General features: G+C 42.8%; 1 protein-coding gene across 1 annotated transcript in view; it reads left to right on the top strand.

The window, feature by feature from the left end:
- The window catches only part of NIPAL2 (NIPA like domain containing 2), a 71,149-nt gene extending 69,426 nt beyond the window's left edge, over positions 1-1,723 (top strand). The window contains exon 11 of the mRNA XM_032773544.2: positions 103-1,723. Coding sequence (XP_032629435.1) covers positions 103-197 — 95 coding nt within the window. The 3' untranslated portion in view covers positions 198-1,723. The remainder of the gene's footprint in view (positions 1-102) is intronic.
- Positions 1,724-26,161: the final 24,438 nt, after the last annotated feature.

Raw genomic sequence — 26,161 nt, 5'->3', positions numbered from 1 at the left:
AAGGAAAATAAAAGGCATCCAGACTGAGGAGCCTTTAACAGAAAAATAATGGATTGGCAGGATTGTGATTTTTTTTCATTGAGTTTTTTTCCATTCCTACAGGAAAAAACAAGATTGACAAAATACAGCCGGATTCAAACAGCTTATCCTATGGCACTTTGCATGATGAAGATGACCAGACAAGCGCTCAGAGCTAACAGCAGCTTCAATTCCAGTTAACAAGAGGAACTCTCTATTCATTGACATCATATTCATCACCCCACGTTGATTGCATATATTCAGTGTGTGTGTCATATTATTTTATGTTGAGCACCCTTAGTGTTATTTAAGGATCCATAAGTATCCCCTGCCTATCACAGATGTGTTACGAAGAGCAAGGAGGGCTATAAAACTAGTAACCATTAAATGGAGCTGGACACTTTCCTGGTAAAATACCTCTTACTGGTGGTTTAGGGTCAGGTTTTTAAAGGTATTTAGATGCCTAAAGATGCAACTAGCCACATAGTAGGATTTTCAAAAGCACCCACTTCACCTGCCTGTATTTATAGGTGCTTAATTCCTTTAAAAATCAGTCATCAAAATATAGTGTGTTTCTATGTAAGCATCCGTTGGGAGAAATCCTGCTTGCCTTATTCATACAGCTAGTCCCATTACCTTCAAAGGAACTACACAAGTGAGTAAGGTAAGTGGGATTTGTTCCAATAGATATATATGGTTGCATACACATGGTATGTAATTTATGTTGAGATACGCTAAAAGGCTTGGTATTATAAATTCCTCCAAAGGAGTCCTCTGGGAGGGGAGCTTGTCTCTGTCCTGCTGGATTGGAGCAGCAAGCAGCTATTTCAATACAATCTGTTCTGAGCCTTACCCACTGTGTCTTCATTAAATGTTTTTGGTGTGGATTTTGAAGAGGTTACACACTATTCCAACAGAGGAATGGGAAGCCAGCCTTCCACTGCTGTTGTATTTTGAATAGGTTCGATGGGGGGAAGAATGAGTTCAATATATGGGGTGAAAATGTTGTGAGGGTAAAAGAATCAGGATCACGAAGGATAAGCCACTGGGCTAAAATATATCTTTTTCCTCCCTACAAAGACTTCCCTGCATTAAGCTAGAGAGCTAGTACTGGCAGCAGCTGTGGTCATGCAGACTGAGTTTGGGGCTTTGAGTCAGAAAGTTGTAATCCTACTGTAGCTGCTGACTCAACGGAGAAAGTTACTTACGGCCATAGGGAGCTATACAGCCTCAGTTTCTGCTTCTGTCTGATAATACTGATCTACCTCATGGGCATGTTGTGAGGATTAGATGGGTGCTTTGGGGGGAAAGAAGAAGCACTTTATAAGTGATCAGGGTTACTGTTTCAACCTTGTACAAAAACCTTTGGCTCTTTTTAAAATGCATGTCATATATCACATGCAGCTAGCTTCAATGGGGTCTGCTGAATGATGCCTCCTTTAAACACAATATTTTTGTAATCATGCTCCAATACGTCTGTTAGTCTATGGTGCCACAGGACTATTTGCTGCTTTTACAGATCCAGACTAACATGGCTACCCCTTTGATACTTTATTTTAGAAGAGATCCAGTCAAAGCGACTTCAGTAGTTTAACACTGTGATCTGTTTATAAGACATGTTGAAGTACCTAGAGAATGGTGGTACTTTTTGCTATACATTAATCTTCCTACATCCAAGATTCAGGGCATTTTTTTTTATTTATGATTTAAGCTTTTGCAAATTGAGAGAGAGCCATGTACCCATGGATTCAATACCACTCTCCCCCACTTTTCTATTAAAGTTTGAGGAAGCCACCCATCTATATCCCTCAGATGTCCAACGAGTCTTCCAGCAAAAACAGGAAAGACTAGACTACATTACTGATCAATCTATGGTAGAAATGCAGATTTTTTTAATACACCCTGAAGAATCAAAAGGGCACTAACTGAATTTTTCTTTCCTTTGTAGCTCAACTTTAAGCATCCTTTTTACCTGACGTGAAAATGTGTGCTAAAGATGGAAATAAGATGTCTATAACTTTTATTGCTATTATTTCCTAGAAATATTATTTTTTTAAGTATGGGCAGCAGATACCTCTCTGAAATTTGTTTCCTCAATTTGGGAGCGGTGAAGGAGGAAATTCTCCCAGGATTTTCTAGTGACAGTTGGAAATTGGATGCAAAATCTCTGGGTAAATCCTTTATTTATTTTAAAAGTACTGTAATTCCGTGTGACATGTCGCTTCCTTCTGACGGTTTAATAAAAAATAAAATGCTGTTCTATAGATGGGAAGGGGTAACTTTCGGTGTAAAATTAAGTGTAACTGAAATTGATATATTGATAAAGAGTTCTAAGAGCCACTGATATTTAATTACACAATTAACTATGGTTATCAGACCTGATATAGAGACTTAAGCACGCTTCAATTAATCTACATAAGTTCAGTTACACTATTGTAAGATATAGTAATGGGCATTCATTATTACTGCCCCCCAAAAATAAACTCATCAGTTTCACTTTGGCTAGAATCAGCTTCTAGTCCGTTTCAGATTGCAGTAGTTATGTTTAGGTTGCAGACACTGTAGGGGAGAGCTTGTTAAAACATAAACCTTTTCACTGTACTCTAAAGAAAAATATAGAAATGTTTTTTATTGTATTAAATTTTGTAAGAACTTTTTCTTCCCCCAAGATCAAAATTTTGGGCCAAATGTGATATTTGAAACCTGTTCTGCAAGCTGAATCTGCCTAGAGCCTGAATAGGTACAATATAAAATGTACAGAAATAAATTGAAGGGTGGCCCAAAGTCAGGCCCTCTGAATGGTTTCTGCAGCATCTAGTTTATAAGTCTGACAAACCAGGGCCAGCTGGATTGATTCAACCCTTGTTATGCTGCTGATAGATACTGGGAGAGGAGAACTTTAACTTGAGTTTGGGACTGGAAACAGGAACTTTTGACATTGATTCTAACATTGATTCTGCATGGGACTTTTGCAAATAACTTAACCTCTCTCTCTCTCTCTCTCTCTCAAAAGTGCAAGATCCACATTGATAGATGGTCACATGGCCATAACTGGAAAGCTCAGATTTGTTTATAATTTTATTCAAAAATTACAGTGTGTCATCAATACACTTTTAGGACCAGATTGCCTAGTCTAGATCCATTTCGTGTCATGTAAGTGGTGCAAAGTGATCTTAAAATGGATTGTAATGAACAGTTGTGAATTTCCCCTATTCATGAGAACACACAAGTGGTAGAGGCTGGTCTGCCACCTCCTGTACCAGCCACCCACTCAACCCGTGGAGTAGGTGGGGAGTAGTGGTGGGAACAGTGTTCCACTACTCCTGGCCATCCCCTGGTATAAGATCCCAGAAGCACTTCACACCCAGTGAATAAGTCAATGCTTTTCCCCCGCTGCTTTGGGTCAAGAAACCAGTTAGAGCTCCCTGCTCACTCCCTCTCTCACTGAGTTGAGCAGACCAGTTGAAAGTCTGCCACTTAGTCTATATCTGTAATAGTAAATCTGAAACCAACATTTTTCACTAGGCAAAGCATTATCTCTGGGTAGTTCCCATTAGTATTTCCATCTGCAGAGTCAATGGAAATGTATAAGGCATGCTGACACTGATACTGGAATTCTGCGTACAGTACTAGTGTCCATATTTTTAAAAGGATGTGACTACAGGGAGGGTGCAGAAAAGAGCCATATGTGATTCTAGGTCTGAAAAACATGTCACAACAGCTATCACCAAGGGAAAAACATCTCCAGCTCCAATGGGCTGCATGTGCACATGCCTTAAGTGGAATGGACATGTGCAATCATGCAAAGAAGAACTGGATGAAATTCTAGGATGTGTGTTCAGCAGGAGGTCAAATGGGATAATCTGATGGTCCTTTCTGGCTTTAAAACTATGGATCGATTACTCATATTACTACATTGACTGTTAAAATACGTTCCCATCCATAGTCCTCAATCTGTATATTGTCAGGATTTTTCTGCTAATAATAAGAATTAAACATTGTCCAAAGAAAACAAGATGACATAGATATTTCCATTAAGTTCATTCTTTTTATATCCTTCATCACAGTTCCCTTGTAAAAATACAGAGCATCTATTCTTGGAACACTAGAGGTTGAAATATCCTGGTGGTTGATGTATTTTATTGCCTTGTGATGCATTACCAGCAGTAACCTCCACTAGCAGGCAGAATTGCCTACTAACAGCCTCTGTGTCTTTGTCTTGTTCTTGGCTCGCTATGTTAGAGAGGATAAGGGATACTACTGAGCCTGTTAAGCACACTATTAAACCTCAAGGAAATTAATTAAAAGAAGGTGGTGGGGGGGTGACAAGTTCTGTTCCTGTGTTAACACTAGTTTGGATTTATGCACATCAACTATCGCACAAAGGACAAATGCCAATGCTGTTCCTCTGACAAGCTTAATAATTCTGGCAAGCACAGTGCTAGCAGTCTCCAGCAAATTGCAACAGGGGAGGCAATGCCTATTCCAGGCTTGGAAATCTCCAGCTGAGTGTTGGCAAGTGTGTGCATGTGCTAGAGGCTTAAATCAATCAGTTCCATTTTTCCTGATATGACCTAGCAAAATGTAACAATTGGTTTCATCATTCATGGCCGCGGGAAGCTATGCCAGTTTAAGGCATAAACTCTATGTCTTGCAATAATACATTAATTTAACATAAGACACTGTTAAAGCCACCTGTTTAATCACTTTCTCATTAGTTCTAATTTGAAAACTGTTATCAATTTTCTTCTAAATATGGGCTCTGCAACTCAACTCTCTGTGCCTATAAGCAGGCACGGATGCTATCTGACTGCTGTAGAATTCCAGCCCCACAGGAATAATAATAAAGGAAGCCTAAGGATAACCCTACCCAATCAACAATTGAACTGCTCATTCAGATGGCAGGATGTCAAGTGCCCTTCTACTTTCAAGGCTAGGAGTAGAGCAGGTCTACTGGTTGAAAATTACCTGTGCATTGGATTTAACTTTTGCCCTGATTGCATATTGTTGGCTGCAAATGGATTATAGCTCTCACATATTTATTTACTGTGCAAAGCTGCTCAACCCATATGTTTCATGGACATAGCTGGGGGTCTGTTGGTTGTCACTAACTGGTCATAGCAAGCATTTCAGTATTTGTAATGAAGTATTCTGTATGATTGGTCACATGGTATGGTTTCTGTTTCCTGTTTGGATGATAGAGACGTGACACCAGCCCTGATAGCAGGTGACTGTTTCCAGCATGAATATGCTTGGCTCCCATATCTGCACAAAGAGAAAGTTCTACAACCATTCATGGAAAGAAAAGTAACATAAAGGCTTGAAGAAAGAGTTCAGATGTAAACAGACTGAATGGCATGTTGGCTTTGGTGAACATATTTACAAATAGATTTTTTTTTATTTGCGCACCTCTACCACCAGTGTAGATGGAACTGACTTGTATCACTGTTAAAGTCAGCCCTAATATGCCAGCTGCTCACTTCTGTAATACATCTATATGTATTCTTCAAATGTCACCGAGTATTTAAGGTCTTGTCTGGACTAGGATTTGGAAGACTAGTATAGACAAGGGAATGTGCCTTTAACATGCATTTTAAACTGGAACCAATTTAGCACACATTAAAAAATCACACTGCTGTGTCCACAGTAGCCTGTTAACACACATTCGTCAGCACCATCCAAATCCTAATCTAGTTTCAACCTCAGTGCTAGTAGGTAGAGATGGAAAAAACATCATCAGCCTCCCTCAGATGTCTCGAAATAACTACATCTGAACTTGATCTTAGGCACACACAAATATTCAATACAGATAAAACAAATGGCTAAATAGTAGCAAACTACCTAATCAAGTTGCAGACTAAAAATTAGTTTCTTAAACTATGCTTTCCTATTAAGTGCTGTATAAAGCACCTGAATAGAGTGTCTTGGTGGTTTTGGAATGCACTTTGTGATGTTACGCAACACAGCATGCATGACAATTTTGCTGTTGCTACTGTACTATGACTAGTCTAAATTCATATTTTAAAAGTATTGAATATTAGCATAATTTCAAGTAATTTAATTTGTGGTAGAGACTGTCATTTTAATAAAGCATTCTTATCTGCTCTGGATAGCTGAGTATTTGCAACTGAAAACCTATGCTGGAGAACTCTGAATGTGACTATGGTGACTCATTTTTAACGGCTTTTTTTCCATGTTACACTGGCTGTTTTCCAATGAAGTCTTGCAAGACCTCATATAACAAACAAGGGTTACTGCTCTTTTCCACGCATCACATGAAAAATATCCCTCTGCAGCGCAGCGTGTATGGCCGTACAGCTGCTGCAGTTTGGACTCAGGCACAGCACTATTCACTTACCATTCCACATGCCACTTCGTAAAGCAAACCACCTGTTTCCTGGATAGGCTTCAGCCCCCAAGCATTTTAAACGTTTCTCCAAGGATAAAACCCAGCCAAACCACTGATGGGGAAATGACAGCCTTGGCATTCTTTTCGGCTCCATTTCTTGTTGTGCCATTTCTTGTTCGCTAAAGAGCTCTGTGGTCTTTAGTCTAGTTTTCCACTGAAACCACAAAAGGGCAGGCCATGCCAAAGGGAAAGAGAGTCCTAGTTTCCTATTTACTGAGTGCCCTCATTCCTCAAGTGTGACTGACAAAGCCCCCACTGTGGCACGGAAGAGAGCACCTTTGAAAGAGCACAAGGGAAGATAACAAAGAAAAAGGAGACAGGCAGAGAAACCCTGGCCATCCTTGGGAGCTTGCTATGGCATTTCTCATGTGGTGCTATTCCAACACCTCAGTGCCATGTGTTCAGGGAGCTAATGCTGCAGCCTGTGAGCCTGGTAGTCTCACTGAGCTGCAATGGACTTTTCCTGTGAGTAGGAGCTTTCTACACAAGTAAAGTGTGGCCAGAGCAGACCTAAACTTTAAGCTAGGCCAGCCAAGGACTTTCTTCTTTCATGTCTTTCACAAGCCCAGCTGATCACAGAGGTAACAATAAAATCACACACAAATAACTGTGGTAAAAGAACATTCAGGTGACAAAGCCATCAAGCATTCAAAAGTTAGGAAATGCCAAAACTAAGGCTGAATGGCCCAAAAGAACGGCCATACTGGGTCAGACCAAACGTCCATCTAGCCCGGTATCCTGTCTTCCAACAGTGGCCAATGCCAGGTGCCTGAGGGAATGAACAGAACAGGTAATTATCAAGTGATCCACCCCTTATTTCCAGCTTCTGGCAAACAGGCTAGGGACACAATCCCTGCCCACTTTACTGTTGACATTTCCTAGCAGCTGAGTGCCTGACTTTGCAATCTTAACAGGTCTTTACTGTAGTTTGTTGTGTATAATTTTATAGGCTTTTTAAAAAGCAACTTGGAAAAAACATGTTCCAACATGTGGACTCATACTGATCCCCTTTATGGATCAGCAGTAGGGTTAGAACCTTTGTAGTCACAGCACAGCTCTCCATTATTTGAGCGAATAGAGGAACTGTTAGATAGGTTTTCTTCTCCTGTGTGTAGCAGCCAACTTGAGGGTGATGAGAGCTGGTAGGTAACTGGGTTTCACATACTGCGTTTCATGAATGCTGAGACTCAGGAATCTTGGAGTCAGTGTCAGATTCTGGAGGTGCTTGAGATCTCCAGGGTAGGGCTCTGTGTTTGACCTTGAGGACCGCCCAAGCAGCAGCCAGTGCAGCTGGCCCTAGGGACTGCCCAAGCAGTGGTCCCAGGGACAGCCAGAGTAGTCGCTCTAGGCAGACACCGGCAGCATCCTGGGACGGCTGGTGCAGCCATTGCTCAGTGGCCCCCAGTAGCTGGAGCTGCTGGCCTTGCCACCCTCTCCCCTCAGCTCCCTTCCCAGCGGCGGCCCTCCATGGCGCACACACCCCCACAGCGGCCTCCCCCAGATCCCCCCCACAGCTCTGGTTCCCCCAGCAGCGCCCCCCCTCCAAAAAAAATTTAGTCTGGGGGGAGTTATAGTATGAATCATGGACAAGTCACAGGCCATGAATTTTTGTTTATTGTCCATGACTTTTACTAACAATACCTGTGACTAAATCATAGCCTTATTCATGGGTATAATAGACACTTTTGCCCCTGTTCCTACCAAGCCAAACACTGTCTGCCCAGCCTATCCCTATGCCAGTCCCATCTGTTCTCCTGGCCTTCTATCACCTTAGCCTAGGACTTGTCTACGCTTGAAATGCTACAGCTGCATCACTATAGCACTTCAGTGTAGACACTCACTACATATGCTGATGGGAGGGGTTCTCCTGTCAGCACAGGTAATCCACCTCCACAAGAGGCAGTAGCTTGGTAGCCAGAATAATTCTTTCATTGACCATGTGCTGTCAACACCAGGGATTAGGTCAGTTTAACTACATTCTCAGGGGGTATGTGGGTGTGCGCGCACACACACACACACACACACACACACACACACTCTCTCTCTCTCTCTCTCTCTCTCTCTCTCTCCCCCTCCCCCTACCTACCTGGGTCGACTGCCCTTGTTAGTGTAGACCAGGCCAAAATCCCACTCTGCCCTCGCTTCTTGTCCTAGTACCAATCTCCATATCCAGGCAGTTTCACTCTTCATCTTGAGATTCCAAGTCCCAGGCTTGGTCTACACTTAAACGTTACATCAGCAGAGCCACATGGGTTAGGATGTGAAAAAAACACATCCCTGAATGCTGTAGCTATGCAAACAAAACCCTCAGGGTAGGCACAGCTATGGTGCTGGACGAGGGCTTCTGTCAATGTCGTTAACAGGAACAGCCCAGCTGTCAGTGTAGGCTGGTCTACTCTAGGGGGTTATGCCAGTGCCAGGAAGTCCCAGTATTTCTCTTCCCCCTCACCCCTGGCCTGAGCTCCCAGTCCAATCTATTCCTGCCACCACCCTATCCAGCTCTTAGTCCCACTGCTTTGAATCAGGCTGCATCCATGCTAGCAAAGCCCCAGCACGCAGGGAGCATTGAGACCGCAAGAAAAACAGTTTCCCTGCTCTTAGTACTGTGCCCAGTGCTGCAGCAGCCAGGAGAGGCCAGCTCAAACCCTGCAGGAGCATTTAGCCACCAAACACTAACAAATTGCTATTGAGCATTTGCAAACTGCAGGTTTTCAAAGGCTTGTCACTCAGATGAATGGTCACCCCAGGGCCTGTAAAAGGCACATCCCTGACACCAGGGCAGCTGCCGTGCCAAATTTAAAGTCCTTCCTCCAAAGCATGGAGATGCTAGAGCTTCTCAACTAAACAGTTGTACAATTTTTTTTCCCAAAATGGGGTAAACCAATGTATTTTTCTCTAATCTCATGCTCAGAAACAGCTGAACCATTTTTGTTGAAGCTTTCCAAACAAATTCAGCCTGAGGCAGACACAATATGGAAAGGATCAGCCCAAATGGTGGAAGTCTGGCAAAGTTATAAGTAAACAGGGGGCTAGATTCACAAAGGATCATAGGCATCTAAAGCCAACATTTAGGAACCACTGACATTCACAAAGCCGCTTCTCAGTTCTACCTAACTCTGTAGGGGCCTAAAGGCCCCTTGCTGCTTAAGTTTCCCCTGGCAGGCACATGCAAAGTCACACATATGTGTAACTTTAGCACCTTCATGGCCAAGATGATGTCTGCTCTGGCCAAGTGAAGGTGCGCACAGGAATGCAGCAAGGAAAGATCCTTTTACCCAAGGGGCACCTGTTCCAACCCCAGAGTGAACACACACATGTACGGAAGAGTACAACGACTATAAGAAAGGGAAATATTTATTTACAGGGGGATGAATGGAGAAAAGCAACAGGGGGAAATATAAGAGAAGTGGTAAAACAGAGGTGCAGGCAACACAAGGCCCCACAGGCCCAGTGGGAGCACAGTCTGAAAGGGCAGACACTGAGCAGTGTGTCTGCACACAGAGTTCAGGAGTCCTGACAAAAGTTCCAGTCCAGGGGTCAGTCTTGGGTGCACCTCATCGTCTTTGGTTCCAGTGAACTTTCCCCAACAAACCCCTCCAGTGCCCTCTTCTGTCGCTCTCTGCAAAGCCACACAAAGCGACAACCTCCCCACTTAACTATCTAACAGCCTCCCTCCTTATTTCCAATGCAAAGTCACAAGCCCCAGTAATCACAGCCCCAGGCTGCTCTGGGTAGCAGTGATACTGGGTCCAGCTCCAGTTTGTCCTTCTTGAGCGGTTCATCTCTGGCACAGTGTGCCTCCTGACTCCTGTCCTGGAGTGTCCCTGGTCAGTCGCTCTGTCCAGCAGGTTCTGGCTGCCTCTCTCTCTCTCTCTCTCTCACACACACACACACACACACACCTGTTGCTCTCCCGTCTCCCTCTCTCTTGAACCCCAAGGAGGTTACATATGTGGATGCCACCTCCTAGTCCCCATTGCTAATGGGCTGCTCAGAGCCCTCATTCCCTGCAGGAGTCTCAAACTAGGTGTTTCCCCCACTCCTTTCACCTGTGGGGCCTGAGCCAGTTGGCATTTTTGGAGTACATCTAATCTGCAAAAAAAGGCAGCTGGGGGAAGGTGGTGAGGACATTTGGGGCTGGCTGATTGGCATTTGTGTGTGTGTGTGTGTCCCAGTTGATTCTAAAGCTCAGTGCTGAGGGCACTCACCTGGGATGTGGGTGACTGAGGTTTAAACCCAGGGCTGGATTTATGGACAAGCTACCCAGGCGACTGGCTGGAAAGCCAGGCTTTGTGGGGGAGGAGGCACCAGGCTTGGGGTGCTGTTTTTGTTGTTAGCAACAAAAGAGACTAGAATGTTTGAAGTAAAATATTTCGGGTATTCCATATGTGGAGTCATTTTTCACTAACAGCCTAGAATGTTCTAGATCAGGGGTCAGTAACCTTTCAGAAGTGGTATGCCGAGTCTTCATTTATTCACTCTAATTTAAGGTCTCACGTGCCAGTAATACATTTTTAACATTTTTAGAAGGTCTTTTTCTATAAGTCTATAATATATAACTAAACTATTGTTTTATGTAAAGTAAATAAGGTTTTTAAAATATTTAAGAAGCTTAATTTAAAATTAAATTAAAATGCAGACCCCCGCCCCCCAGACCAGTGACCAGGACTCGGGCAGTGTGAGTGCCACTGAAAATCAGCTCACGTGCTGTCTTCAGCACACATGCCATAGGTTGCCTACTCCTGTTCTAGATCTTTGTAGGGGTATTCAAAAGTTTAACGAATGGAGGGGGATGGGCACCAAGGACACACCTCACTTAGGGCGGCATTTGATGTAGAGACAGCCCTGCTTAAACCCTCCCTCTACCTAATTTGGAGCAGGGACATGAAGTCAGGTGTCCTAGAGCCACGTGAGTGCCTGAACTACCAGGCTGCAGCCTCTCCTGTACACCTATGGTGGTAGCAGTGGGCAAGGACCATTTCAATCTCTCCAGCTAGAGCTGTGCCACTTCGTATAGATAATTAAATAGTCATTGGAGTAGGGACTTGTGGCTCTGGGCCCTAAACCCTATCTCTTTCCTCTGCATTTTACACCTGGCTAGCTTAGGCGGCTCCCCACTCAGCTTGTTGCCTTCTGAGAATCCCTTTCTTAGGCACCTAACTACCCCTATACAATGCACTGGGAGCTGGGGTGCTTAATTCAGGCAGCGCGTTTCACTGGGTGGCAGGGTGCCTAAGAGTTAAGTGTTGCAACTCTTAGCAATGCCAAGTTCCTTTTGTGAATCTAGCTCCTGGTCTTATAATGGAGAGTGTTGAGCAACCTTAACCAGAAGCAGTGCTACATGCTCTGCCTATAATTGGCTTATTCACTCATTTGAAATATTGTATGTAAATGGAAAAGATAAGCAGTAAAATCTGGTAGAGACTTTGTCTCTGATTAACTGGGTACTGTGTGGCATTTAACTGTATTATTAGCATCCAGCAAATACCTGCAGTATTTGCCATATTCATTAGTGTATAACATGTCACACTACTAATTGCTGGAATAGCTGCTTTTTTTTTCTTTTTTGGCAGACAGCTGTGTAACATGCACAAATACTATTAATAGTGGAGACAATATTTATTCAGCATGCAGGAATAATACTTCCAACATAAAAGAAATAGCTTAAAAATTTGTCAACACAAATCATCGGCCAAACCCCAAACCTTGTTAATTGTCTTTTGAGATGCTACTTAATGGCTTTAAACACACCACCCCTTTAACGCAAGCAGATTGCAGTAGTGTCATATGGAGCTACATTTCTTAACGACTGGTCCTTGGACTGGTGCTGGTGCCTGAGATCTCCCGGACACAGTTTAGGAAGGCAGCAAGCCAGTCCCTGATATCAAAAAGGTAGAGAAACACTGATATAGAGGATAGAGTAACCTATGTCTGAAACTCTTACCATAACATACTGCCATTTAAAATGAGGTCAGATGATCTAAACAAAGAACTACCAAAACAGAGTTGAATTAAAGCACTGCAGAAATGGTTATAAAATGTTAGATTCTGTAATCATAGTTCAACAACTGGTGATGTTAGCAAATCACAGACACCAGAAGAGATACCACAGTTCTGACGTTTTCTGCTGGCTGCATTGTAACAATCAAATGGCTGGTTTAATTTGGTAGATGTACCGTGAGCCTTTCAGCCATGTGCCTTTAGAACACATAAGGGTTAGCTTATAACAGACAGCCTGGGGCCATAGGATAGAGTATGAACAGAGCCTATAGAAGTCCTGCAAGGTACTTACTGTGCTTTAGGGGGGAAATGTGTGTTTGCACTGTGGTCATTTCCCCTTGGCTGAACCCATGTAAAGTGGATATGCAGCAGCCATTAACCCCACCCTCTATCCCTCCTGGCAGCGGCCCTGCATAGAGGGTCTCTTTGGCTCTATGCCAGCCCCTCCAGGAGCCCCTGCAAGAGGATGCTGGATGAGGCATGTCTGGGGCAAGCCTGTACCCTGCCTATTCTCCAGTAGTGCACGTGCCCACAGATCCCTCACCAAAGGCTCTTACATAAATTAAGTTGTCTTGGGAAGATCCTTTCAAGGATTGAGAACTGGTTAAAAGACAGGGAACAAAGGACAGGGATAAATGGTAGATTTTCAGAATGGAGATGGGTAACTAGTGGTGTTCCCCAAGAGTCAGTCCTAGGAGCAATCCAATTCAATTTATCTGGAGAAAGGCATAAACAGTGAGGTGGCACAAGTTTGCAGACGATACTAAACTGTTCAAGTTAGTTAAGACCAAAGCAGACTGTGAAGAACTTCAGAAAGATCTTACAAAACTAAGTGATTGGGCAGCAAAATGGCAAATGAAATTTAATGTGGATAAATGTAAAGTAATGCACATTGGAAAAGATAACCCCAACTATACATACAATATGATAGGGGCTAATTTAACTACAACTAATTCAGGAAAGAGATCTTGGAGTCAGTGTGAATAGTTCTCTGAAGATGTCCATGCAGTGTGCAGCGGCAGCCAAAAAAGCAAACAGAATGTTAGAAATCATTCAAAAAAGGATAGAGAATAAGACGAAGAATATCTTATTGCCCTTATATAAATCCATGGTACACCCATATCTTGAATACTGCGTACGATGTTAGTTCCTCTCTCCAGAACAAGCAGTTATGGCTTAGAGGTCGAGAGGGGCAACTAAACTGATAGCGTGGGTTGAACGGGCCCATATGAGGAGAGATTAGAGGCAGAACTTTTCAGCTTGGAAAAGAGAGGACTAAGGGGGATATGATAGAGGTATAAATCATGAGTGGTGTGGACAAAGTGAATAAGAAAGTTATTTACTGTTCCCATATATAAGAACTAGGGCCACCAAATGATTAATTAATGGGCAGCAGGTTTAAAACAAAAAAAGAAGTTCTTACACAGCACACAGTCAACCTGTGGACTCCTTGCCTGTGTTATGGTTCTGTAAGGCTCCAGGATATACCAGGTTTAAGAGAACTGAATAAATTCATGGTGGTGAAGTCCATAAATGGCTATTAGCCAGGATGGGTAAGGAATGGTGTCCCTAGTCTCTGTTCGTCAGAGGATGGAGACGGATGGCAGGAGAGAGATCACTTGATCATTGCCTGTTAGGTTCACTCCCTCTGGGGCACCTGGCACTGGCCACTGTAGGTAGACAGGATACTGGGCTAGATAGACCTTTGGTCTGACCCAGTATGGCTGTTCTTATGTTCTTAAGGTGCATGGTCATCTCAGTGTTACCTTGTGCTTCCCTTGGCTCTCTTTTACACAGCTGTTGTCTCTCATCTTAGATTTGGATTGCTGGCTCTTTGGGGGCAGGCGCCATCTTTTTGGTGGGTGTCTGTACAGCATTTAGCACAATAGGGTCCTGATCGGGGCTCCTAAGCACTACTGCAATAAGCATAATTAATATAGTAAGCTTGGGCATCCCCAGATAGGGAAGACACAAACCACCCACCTCCCACCATCTCCTCCATTGATACACTGGGCTCAGTGCAAGTGCAAAGGTGAATTTCCTTCCTGGGACTCTTTCACTTAGAAGCTACCTCTGTCTGTCTCGTTATAATCCCATAATCCAATTTATTCTGTTACACGCAGTCTTGATTTACAGTACATTCAAAGCTGTAATGCAAACATCTCTATACACACTAGAAATAACACTAGCTTAATGTAGTTGGACTGTGAGGAGGGGAAGAGAGACAGATCTGGGCTGAAGTGGTATATCAACCTCAGTATTCCTCAAGCAGCATTTATAAGGAAAAAGTCAACTCAGCCTGAGGTGTGCCCCTACTAGAATAGGGTAATGAAGACTCAGGCACCATTTCAGCCATGGCAGGGAGACACAAGTAATGGAGCAAAGACAATACATAGGTACAAGTGGTTTTATGAATACCACTACCATCACTAGTCCATATAATCAACATTAGTATTTGGTAGAAGGCAAAAGTGAATAGCTAAGAGAGAGAAGCCATGATCATTATGTCATGGCTCTGGCCGTTACACAACACTCACAAGGTACATTTTTCCCTCTACAATTGACAAAAATAGTGATAGTATTTCTCCTGCAGGACACCTGCACAAAAGTCAACCTCACAGTGAAATTGTCAGCCAGCCACACACATCCCAGTGCAGTGTTTCCAAAACTGCGGGGGTGCCTGGAGAACTACTGTGACCCTAGGTACCCCTGTATTCACTCCCTCCATACTACTGCAATAATATTTGTACAAAATATGCTTTGTGCAGTATCATATGAAAGCTAATAACACTAGTTATTGATATCATTGCCAAATGCATGTGTTAACTTTTTAATCTGACGTTATGAATTCCCTCAGTATGCTGTCACTAGAACATATGTCTGATCAGACAGCCTCGCCTAGGCAAAGGTGATTAAACAGGCCTGTTCTAGACAAAGGAATCTGGGTTCACCTCAGTTTATGTATTAGCAGTGAACAAAGCCATCAAGCTAAGCCTGAGCTCAGCGTGAGAGACAGAGAATTAACATGGCTCTTGCACCCTAGAGCAACACAGGAGACTGATTCTCCAAGAGGCCTTCCCAACTTGTAAGCCAAAGGCGATCCTTTGGGGATATAACGAACACAGAGAGACTATCTTTATCCTTCACCTTAGGAGACAAAGGACCCAGGCAATTTGATCTCTGTGATGGATCCTGGCCAGCAAATGCTAGAAAGAAGATTGTGGGTGAGTGAAACCACCATGAACAATGACTGGATCTTGCTAGATTAAGTTTTAGACTTTTAGATGCACGTGCTCACTTCTATTTATGTGACCATCTCTACCTTTATCATTTTGACTTGTTATCGCTTAATCCCTGTTCTTTTGCTAATCAACCTATTTTACTTTTACTATAAACCAACTCAGGGCTGTGTTTGAAGGGAAGGGTGCACTTATTCCAGTTAAATTAATAAGCTGTGAGGTACTGACTCTTTAATAGAGCAGTGAATTTAATATCTTCTGTGAATGAACAGTGATAGGGGCTACGCATTGCAAAGAAACACCTCTGAGAATCTTGGGGGCTGGAGTTCACTGGATGTTACCTGCGAGGCGAGGTGTGGGCCGGGAGAGCCTTGAGGAGTTTGCTGGTGAGGAAGACAAAGTGGTGTGGCAGGGAACTGACACACAGTCTAATCACCAGCAAAACTCACTCCTGCAGAAGCAGAGAGGTAACAGAGTGGCTCACAGATCTATGCGTCCCCTGCAGCATGTGACAACTATCCAGTGCCCTTCTCACCAGTTCTTCAGGTTCAGCTTCCATTCAAAAGTGGGAGCTCATCCCCATCTCCAGAAGCTTGGAGGACCACAGAAGATGCACAAACTAAGAGTGTTTGGTGCTTCAGAAAATGCTGTAAAACGAGAATCTGACTAGAGCTAGCACATGCACAGCCTTTTCTTTTCAAGTTTAATTATGAATGGTACTAGAGTGCAGATGTCAGAGATTCCATTTGCAATATTCACAAAGGCTTTGCTTTTCTGTTCCTTCTGAGGAGCACTTCAGCTTGTAAAGACAAAGATACTCTCTTTTTTCCTTGTTGGCTGCAAAACAGCAATACAATTACCGTTATCCTTCAATTACTGGCATTAAACAGAGGTGCAAGAAACGAAAACAGAAAGACAGAACAACAGAAAGAAAAAAAGCAAGTGAAAATTTAAACTTTTTTTTTCAGAAAAAGATTTGCAGTTATAATTGGTCCAGCTATCTGAATTCCTCTGAAGGTTCTGCACATTTATCATCAGAAATGTCAAAATTTCCTTTGGCAACCTTTATTAAGGTTCTCAAAGTCAATCATCAACACCCACACACGTTAGCAGACAGCACCGCATAACCAATAATATACTCAGTAGGTGTAGTAATCATGCTGTGTTCTCGCTCTTCGCATCACTTTCTGTATATATTTGTAAAACAGATATAAAATACATCTAGGAAAGAGTCAGTCTTGCTTCTCTCTGCACATATCATACAAAGATGACTTGTCTCCGAAAGGATCGTTCTGAAACAGACAAGTGCAACATCTCTGCTATGTTAACACTGCTACATCCTCCCTATAGTTGCAAGGGTTCCTCCACCCACCCAAACCATCACTTATGAATTATTAAGTATAATAGTTTGCCGCAGAGAACAAGAACACACTTTATTATTCAACATTTTGCTATAGGTGACTGTGTGAGCACATACAGACGTGGTCAGTCATGACAGTTACTCACACCTGAATCTCACCATAGTACAAATATCAAACCATTCCATAAACTGACTTCCTACTCCACTACTAGCTGTCTTTGTGCTCTACCTCGCCCAAAGACATGGCTTCAGTAGTAACCATGTACTTCAAAGGACTAGAAGCACAAGGAGACTAAACACTGAACAGAGTGGCCTAAACAAAGCCTGCACATTTGTAAGGGAATCCTCTGGAGGTTTTATTGCTGCTGGCTTTGGAAGCCTGCACAATGAGATAGAACTACAGAGCTGTCAAACACTCAGTCTGATTTTCAGAAATAGCAAGTGGCCCCCATCCCCTGTTGATTTCAGTGAGAACTGGGAGTTTTCAGCATTCTGCAAGTAATGACTGCTCCCTGCCCACCTTCTGTGCATCTTGAGTAAATATGTGGCTTCATCTCAACTGCCTCCAGCTAAATGTCATTAAGGCAGAAGTGTTCCTCTGCCCATCCTCAGACAGAACTGAGTCACCTCACGATCCCTCCTCAGCTCAGGCTTTCCATTAACTCCGCAGTTTGATCCTTGCTCTTGTCTTTAGGCCTGAACATTGCTTCTCCTACCATATCTGCCAATCAGCACATTGTGTATGCTGCTGCCTCCATTCTATCTCTTCTGAAATTCTCAGCCACACCCAAATCTCTACTCTTGATTCATTACAGTATTCAATTTAAAACTGTCCTCCCACAGTTTCCCACCTGTTTTCTAGCAGCATGCCTGTCTCACGGAGCTCCCACTTCCCCCCTTATCTAACACTGGCCTCCACTCTGCCCCACCATATATTCTTTTCATTCATGTTGCAAGAGCCTTTTGCTTTGCAGCTCCTTAATTAGACTAGACATTCTGTATTGCTCAGCTTTCTCAGTTCACATTTCATTAGAAGATCCCTCTTTTCTTCTTAGGTTATAGATAGTAATTTCTCCCTGCAGCTATTTTTTTAAAAAATGTAACCTTGTAACTATTATTTACTTGGGAAATACTTTGTATGAAAAGCTATAATGGGTGCAGAAGTTAAGGTTGGAAAGGGGTTTCTATTATAACTTCATTTTCATTCATCATAATTTTATGAAACTGTCACCTTTTGAGTTCAGATTTTCCAGACCTGGAAGCTGTATGTTTTTTTGTTTTCTTGGAAAGTTTGAGCAACAGAATTTCAGCCATTATTGAGTGAGAGGAGAGTGAAAAAAAATACTTTCCCCAGTATATAAAAAAAATCTTTGTAATTCCTCCCACCCACACTCCAATCGACCCTTCAGCCTAAATTGCAGAGATTTGCACATTGCCATTTGCCATGGTAACAGCCCTCCCTGGGTAACAGTGTGGCCTTGTCCTGGAGGGAAAATGTTGAGATTTGACAGCTATGAGTATTTGGAAATCAACTAATGAGCATGTGCAGTAGAATGTTATTGTTTTACTAAACTTATTATGTGTGCAGCTGGTGACTGCATGTGCAACCAATTCAGTTGTGCACTGAGTCACACAGGCTCCAGAATGGCTGCAAACCGACCATGGGAAACACAGACCTAGAGGAAGAGTTATGTCCCATAGCTGGAGCAAGCTCCTGCAGATTTCTTAGCTGTGTGGGAGTGTGCTCGTCTATAGCTCCACTCCTGTGGAGTTTAGCATCAATTCTGTAGAGCGGAGGGGCTCCATGGCGTGATTGAAACATTCAGATAAACTGCTGCCCACAGAGTAAGTTCATCTATAGCTATGTTTTCTAGCAGTGTAGGAGCTCTGCTGGAGCTTAGCTTAGCTTCAGGCGAGTGGAGTCTGCTCACATGGAAAATGCAAACTAGTTATTCTTCTATATAAGTAATATAGTCATCCAAGGAATCATACCAAATACCACTCTGTATGTGTATTTCTGTGAGACAAAGTGTGAGAGAGAAAGAGACAACAATAAATACTGACACTAATTACTCTTCAGAGGTATGCTCATGCAAGAATAATATCCTTGGGGCAGAGAATATCTCTTACTATGTATCTGTACAGTGCCGAGCACAATGGGGTCATGATCTTGGCTGGGCCCAGTAGGTGCCAACATCACACAAATAATACATATTAATAATAATATCCTGCTAGACATGTAGTACCTTGGCATGGGGGAAACATTCAGACACATTCCTGAGGGAGAAGAGAAATTATCTAACAAAACCCACCAAAACTTCCAAATCCATCAATGCGAGTTGCATGGGGTTATGACCACTCAAGTTGTGGTGCTGAGTCAAGAAAGAGATATGGAATCAATACAGGAATCGTCATATGAGATAAGACCGGTGATCTAGCGAGACCATTAGTTTGTTGCTGACACTGGCTAGAACCAGACACTCCAGAGGAAGGTACAAGAAATGCTGTAGCTGGCTACTACGGAATAATCCGCACCTAGGGAGAAGTCATTTCTAACCTCCACCAGTTAGAAGTTGATGTATGCACTAAAATGTGAGGGTTTATTATTACCATAGGGCTTAGTGGCTCTGATCAAGGTTAAGCACTTTACACACACATAATAAAAAGATACTCCTGGACCCGACCTCAGAGATTTTACAGTCTACACAAGTGAAAAGTTATCATTAGGTGAGTAAAACAGAGAAACAACCCTGTTTATTTTAATAAGTGGAAGTGTCAGATCCCTTCTACATGTTCAATTTTATCTAATGTAACTGTGGATGTTCTCATTATCTGTATACATGTCTTATTATGACAATGAGCTTAGTGTAAGTATGCAAGAAAAAAATACAAGATACTATACAAGGATCTGAGCCCGTTGGGGGAAAAATGTCTGATACAATACCTTCAGATTTGCTAAATAGGATGTGAATATCTAATAGAGAGAGCATCATCCAAGCTGAAATTTTGACATCTGATTGCTTACTGATACAAGTTTAGCAGTCTATTAATGTGGGATTTTGCCATGGAATACAAAAGAAGTACTTAAACCCTGCAGATACTTACACACGAGTAACTCTATCCGTGTATAAAGTTATGCACCTGCGTAATTATTTGCAGGATCAGCAACTAAAACTTGGATTGTATTACTTGGGAATAAAACAGTCTTGGCAAGACTACTAGCATGGGCATATACATCAAAAATACAACACCAAAGTGAACAATATAAGAAATGTATAAAAGTCCTGGTGACATAAAAAAGAGAGAAAAATGATGTGGCAAATACAGGGGGAAAGGTCATGAGAAAAACCAAGAAAAGTAAATTGCATTAGCAGAATAATAGAGCATGACTTTACCATTTGGCAAAGAGGTAGAAATCTTAACCCTAGGAGTCCTATTGGTTTGTGGTTGCTGGAAAGTTGGCTAGAAATGGAGCATTCAGGATTGACTCAGCTCTAGGGTTTCTGCTATAAGCAAACTAACATATGAACACACCTCCCAGCTCACAGTCACTCTTACAATGAACAGTTATAATAAATATTATGTTATTCCTAATATTTTGCTACCCTAGGCAACCACTTATTTCTGCCCTGTATGATACAGCCTGGAAGAACTAGATATTGTAGAATCTCTTTGCTGCTACAGTTTAGTCCAATTCTATGATCTTAAGAATTGTCATTTGGTCGAGAACAAAATATTCATTGCTCCCTGTTGAGGAACCATAAATTCTCATTAACCAAGCTCAGCATATTTCTTTACTTCCTTGATGAAGCTTATACATACTATTGCAGTTGGCTTTTCCAGTTTTATTTTCACTGCCAGTCCCTCAATTAAATAGGAAAAGCCCAGAAGACTTGATAGTTTTTATTTCCAGGCGACTGATTTTATAGTGTGAGTTTTGGTCCAGTTTCCTTGGATCATGAATAGATCCATGTGAGTTCTTCAGCTGGGTGAGCTGGCATTCTGAGTTACTGCTGGTTCCTATTCCAAGCTCTGCCATTCAGGTTTTGTCTTCTTTCAGCATTAGGCTTGATCTGAATTGCCAAGAAACAGAAATTGAGGTTTGGTTTTTTTTTTAGAGGAGAGTAATCGGTTTAGAATGTGTGTTTGTGCCCAACACATTGGATTTTGAAGGAGCAAGCACCTTAGATGTAAAGCCAGGATAATTCTTGCTTTGAAAGTAGTATTGAGTTAGATTTAATTGTAATAGAAAGCTTTATGCAAATAGGAAGCATTTTTAATTTATTAAGGAACCATAATCCTACTGAGTTTTCTAGGAGATGTTTTTGCTTGGGATTTGAAGAAAATGTTTGCCAGATGCCGATGGGATAATAAAATGCCTATGTCTATCATTTTCCCAAATATTCTGTGCATGAAGAAATATCACATGGGAGAAAATTGTATTTACAGTAATGATGAGGTCCTATGAATCAAAGAAATAAATAGAGGGAGGAATGGATACTGACATAAAGATTTGAAATATCTGCCAATGTCAGAACACATCCTGAAAAAAATATTTTTTGATGCTACCAATCAAAACTCAAGGGAGAAACCCTGAATAATTACATGATTTTGGGTTCTGTGCTTTGGGATACAAAGAGATTCCATTTTTGAGCAGAAGAGAGGTGGGTAATTGTGTTGCGCAACTTGTAATTTGCTCACATGTCTTTAGAAGTAGTTTAAGTCCAGTGATCAAGATTCTTTGGGGCTTCAATCAAACAAGGTTGTATTTGGGGTAGGGGTAGGGGGTTAAACATGCACTGGTCTCAACATGTCAGACACTGAGAAGGCTGAACGAGATGGGGCTATATGTTTTATGCTATTCTAGATCTCTATAAACTAGTTTATATTTCTGAAAGTATGAAAGTTAATTTTATAACCTGACATTCATTTACTAGTTTTGAAGATTTTCTTATCAGACATAGGTCAAATGACCTTTGACATAAAGGAAGGTGCCTTTCTTGCTTCGAAATAATCCCTAAGAATTAGTTGTCAAGACCCTACTATGTTCAGGGCTAAAAAGTATGCTTCATCAGGTGAGTGTTTGATACGTTCTTCCCTCTGTTTGAAGGCAAAGGTGAAACCTGGCCACCTGTATTGAGACCTATGGCTTAGCCTGATGCTTTTGCAGTCTCTGGGTTGACTCTAACAGAAAAATATCAGCTTGGTCTCTTGTTTTGCAGAAAAAAATTGAAGAAAATGGAGTTAACATTTAATTTCACGAGGATTTTCGGCAACTATTTGGTCACATAAGTGGAATTCTTCATGGTACTGTGGGACAGTATTCCTGTTCTCTCACTTTTGTGTCAATCATGGCAAAAGCAGGTAAAATTAAAACCACAAATAAGCACATTTGAGAGATAATTGCAAAATTAAGGTCAAGATTTACTGTTAGCAAAACTATCTAAACCCAGACATAAAGAGAATGAACTAAACTGCAATTAAAAACACACGTATCACAGGCCTTCTGTCACAGGTTTCACCCCCACCCTGAACTTTAGGGTATAGATGTGGGGACCTGCATGAGAACCCCTAAGCTTAATTACTAGCTTAGATCTGGTTGTTGCTACCACCCAAATCATTTAAAACAGCTGTTTATGAGTCATTTGGGAAACTCTGTCTTCCCTCCCAAAATCTCTCCCCCCTAGGTACTGTAACTCTTCCCTGGGTAACCTTGAGAGACTTCTCCACCAGTTTTCTGGTGAACACTGATCCAAACCACTTGGCTTTTAAAACAAGGAAAAAATCAATCTTGTTCTTAAAAAGAAGACTTTTAATTAAGGAAAAGGGGTAAAAGAAATACCTCTGAGAGATTAGCATGCAAGCTACTCTCACAGACAACAGATTCAAAACACAGAGGATGTTCCCCTGGGCAAAAACCTTAGTTACACAAAAGAAAACCCAATTTGATTATCCCTCTAATGCAAAAAGACAAAGTCACAAAAGGAAATAAACATAAGCTAATTCATTCCTTCTCTAACACTCACTATACTGGTTGATTCCAGGATCTTTTCACTCCAGCACAGAACTTAATGAGTAGAACAAAGGAAAAACTTCCCTCCTTCCTCTTAAAAATCTTGTCCCCCCCATTGGTTCCTCTGGTTAGGTGTCAGCTAGGCTAGGTGAACTTCTTAAGCCTTTACTGTCTGTTTATGGCGCCTTCCTTTTTGCTTTGTCCACATCTTGTGATTACTTTTTAATGAGACTCCTCCCGTCAGAACCAAAGATAGCAAGAGCACTGAGCACACAGGAATAAAAGAGAGGCCATCAAAGCATTCAGAGCAACATCTCATCAGAACCATGTTAAGTCATGTGGAGTGAAGCCTTCAGTATTTTAACTTCCATTTTCTAGTCATGAAGTGAACCACATAAATGTTTTGAAAAAGTTAACTGTTGCAAAACATGGGTAGAAACAGCAAGACAGGTCAATAAATTAAGAGATCTAATCATGCCTAATACATATTTTATTATAGCTATTTCAGTGGAGACTTCACATTATTATATTTATTTCTAGGCCCTGACCAGGTGCGTGGCACTGTACTTAATATAGTCCCATGTCCAGAGAGCTTACCATTTTAAAGGTTTAAGGTACATTAACATCACAAAAAGGCCTACACTAGAAGAATCAAAACACAACACAAATTGATCACTGCCCCTATTTATCCACATCGGTCCAAGAAGCAGATTTACTGCAAATCCAAAGAATAGTCTGAAGGGCCTGTCACTAGTGTTCCAGCTGGTTACAGTTCTTGAAGATCCCCTCCAAATCCTCGGCAAGTACATGTTGCCGAATGCAAGTTCTGATTGAACGAATTCCAGGCAGTGGTCCTAATATCATGTGCACACTGCAGTCTCTTATCATTAGCATCGGAAGAGGCATACGACTCATAGCCTGGCCAGAAAACAATGCTAACTGCATCTGACTGCCTTGAGAGAGAGACAAAGAGTGAGACAGTGTGTGTTTTCATATGCCTTCCTTCAGAGTCATGTGGTACAACCAACATCTGGGGTAAACAAGTATTTTAATGTTTTTATAATCTATAGTGTAGCTAGGCATTTCCTGGCTCCTTTGAGTAATGACCACATCTCTGAGGTGATCTATTTTACTGTATACTGCACGTACAATGTTATCTCAACAATGCACCCACGGGCTGTAATGCTGCATAAAATGGAACTGAACTGAGGCATTTTTACAAGATAAAATATGGCATACTATTAAAATTCCCCTTCTAAATAAAACAGTTTTCAAACTACGCTAAAAACATTACTGACCTTTGGAGATTTAAAATGTAAGTCTACTGGCAAGTCTTTCTGAACTCTTATGTAGCTATAAATAAAGCAAATTATTTGCATATTCCCACTACAACAGAAGAGGCCAGTTTAACCGTTCATGCATTAGGGAGCCATGCCCCTTTTTGCATGTGCATTGTTTGTGGTGCCAAGAGACAACTATCTATGTATTGACGTCTTTCAGTGATGACTAGTTCCAGTTTTATAGTAAACTGACATCTAATGGAAAGGGTTCAGTCCGATGAGAAGTGAGGATCAGGACCCAGGCTGGGATTTATTACTTCTTCAGTGCGTTCAGCTTTATTGTGTAACTCAAATGAGACCAAAACAAGGCTATGTATCACACATTTACTAAGCTAACCAATTATTGCAGATGTATTTTCAAAACAAAACCAGGTCGGGATTTCTGAGCCTTTCCTCAGACTATGCCATCCTCCCACAACATCTAACAACTCAAAACTTCCTCATCTGCACCACAGTATTCTTTGGGATGGATAGTTACACAGCACTTTAAAGGAGATGCTGCTTCCCTCGTGCTCCAGAATTGATGCTGTGCAAATCTGTGCAAAGGTTTATTAGATATGCTCCTGTCATCTAAGGTTCACCAGTTGTGGCAGGTTACTGAGCACATCTGCTTCAGATACAGGTTGGATGCAGCCTTGTAAATCCCTCATGCTCAAAGACAGGTCCACCCAGGGTGGGGGGCAAGTGAGGCAATTTGCCCCAGTCCCCAGGTCCTGCAGGGGCCCTGCGAGCCCTGGCCCTGCAGCGGTCCAGGTCTTTGGTGGCATTTCAGCAGCGGGGGGGCCCTTCAGTGCTACCAAAGATGCAGAGCGACTGAAGGGCCCCCTGCCGCCGAAATGCCGCTGAAGACCCAGACAGCCATTGGGTGAGTACAAGCGCCACAGCTCCCCTGCTTTGCCCCAGGCCCCCTGAATTCTCTGGGCGGCCCTGTTCAAAGGCAGCTGCTGGTGACTCTTTTGTGGGTTGCCATGATCTACAGGTTGAGAGTCACAGTTTTGGAGGGTGTTTGACTAATATGCTTCCTAAAAAATAAAAGTAGACTTTAAGGGAGGTGGGCAAACTACGGCCCGCTGGACACATTCGGCCCTTGGGACCTTCCTGCCTGCCCCCTGAGCTCCTAGCCAGGGAGGTTAGCCCCCAGCTCCTCCCCTGCTGTTCCCCCTCCCCTGCAGCCATGCCACGCTGGGCCACCAGCGCTCTGAGCAGTATGGCTGGCTCTGGCCAGGCCCCATGGCAGCAAGCTCCTGCCACTCCGAGCGGCATGGTAAGGGGGTAGGGGGTTGGATAAGGGGCAGAGGATCCCAGGGGCACTTAAGGGACAGAGACCAGGGGGCAGATGGATGGGGAGGAGGTTGGAGGGGCAGTCAGGGGACAGAGAATGGGGGGGTTAGATGGGGTGGGAGTGCTGGGGGGGGCCTATCAGGGGCAGGGGTGTGGATAGGGGTCAGGACAGTCAAGGGACTGGAAGCGGGAGGGGTTGGATAGGTGGTAGGGTTCCCGGGGCGGTTAGGGGTGGGGGGTCTCAGCAGGGGGTGGTCAGGGGACAAGGAGCAGGGTGGGTTGAATGGGTCAGGAGTTCTAAGGGGGAAAGTCAGGGGTAAGGAAGTGGGAGGGGGCAGATAGGGGGCGGGGGCCAGGCTGTTTGAGGAGGCACAGCCTTCCCTACCCGGCCCTCCATACAGTTTTGCAAGCCCAATGTGGCCCTCAGGCCAAAAAGTTTGCCCACCCCTGCTCTAAGGCCTGGTCTACACTACACAGTTAGGTCAATGTAAGGCAGCTTAA

Source organism: Chelonoidis abingdonii, chromosome 2, assembly GCF_003597395.2.
Source record: "Chelonoidis abingdonii isolate Lonesome George chromosome 2, CheloAbing_2.0, whole genome shotgun sequence".
Taxonomy (NCBI): domain Eukaryota; kingdom Metazoa; phylum Chordata; order Testudines; family Testudinidae; genus Chelonoidis; species Chelonoidis abingdonii.
Note: the sequence above shows the minus strand (reverse complement) of the source record. Positions and strands in the feature narration are given on the sequence as shown.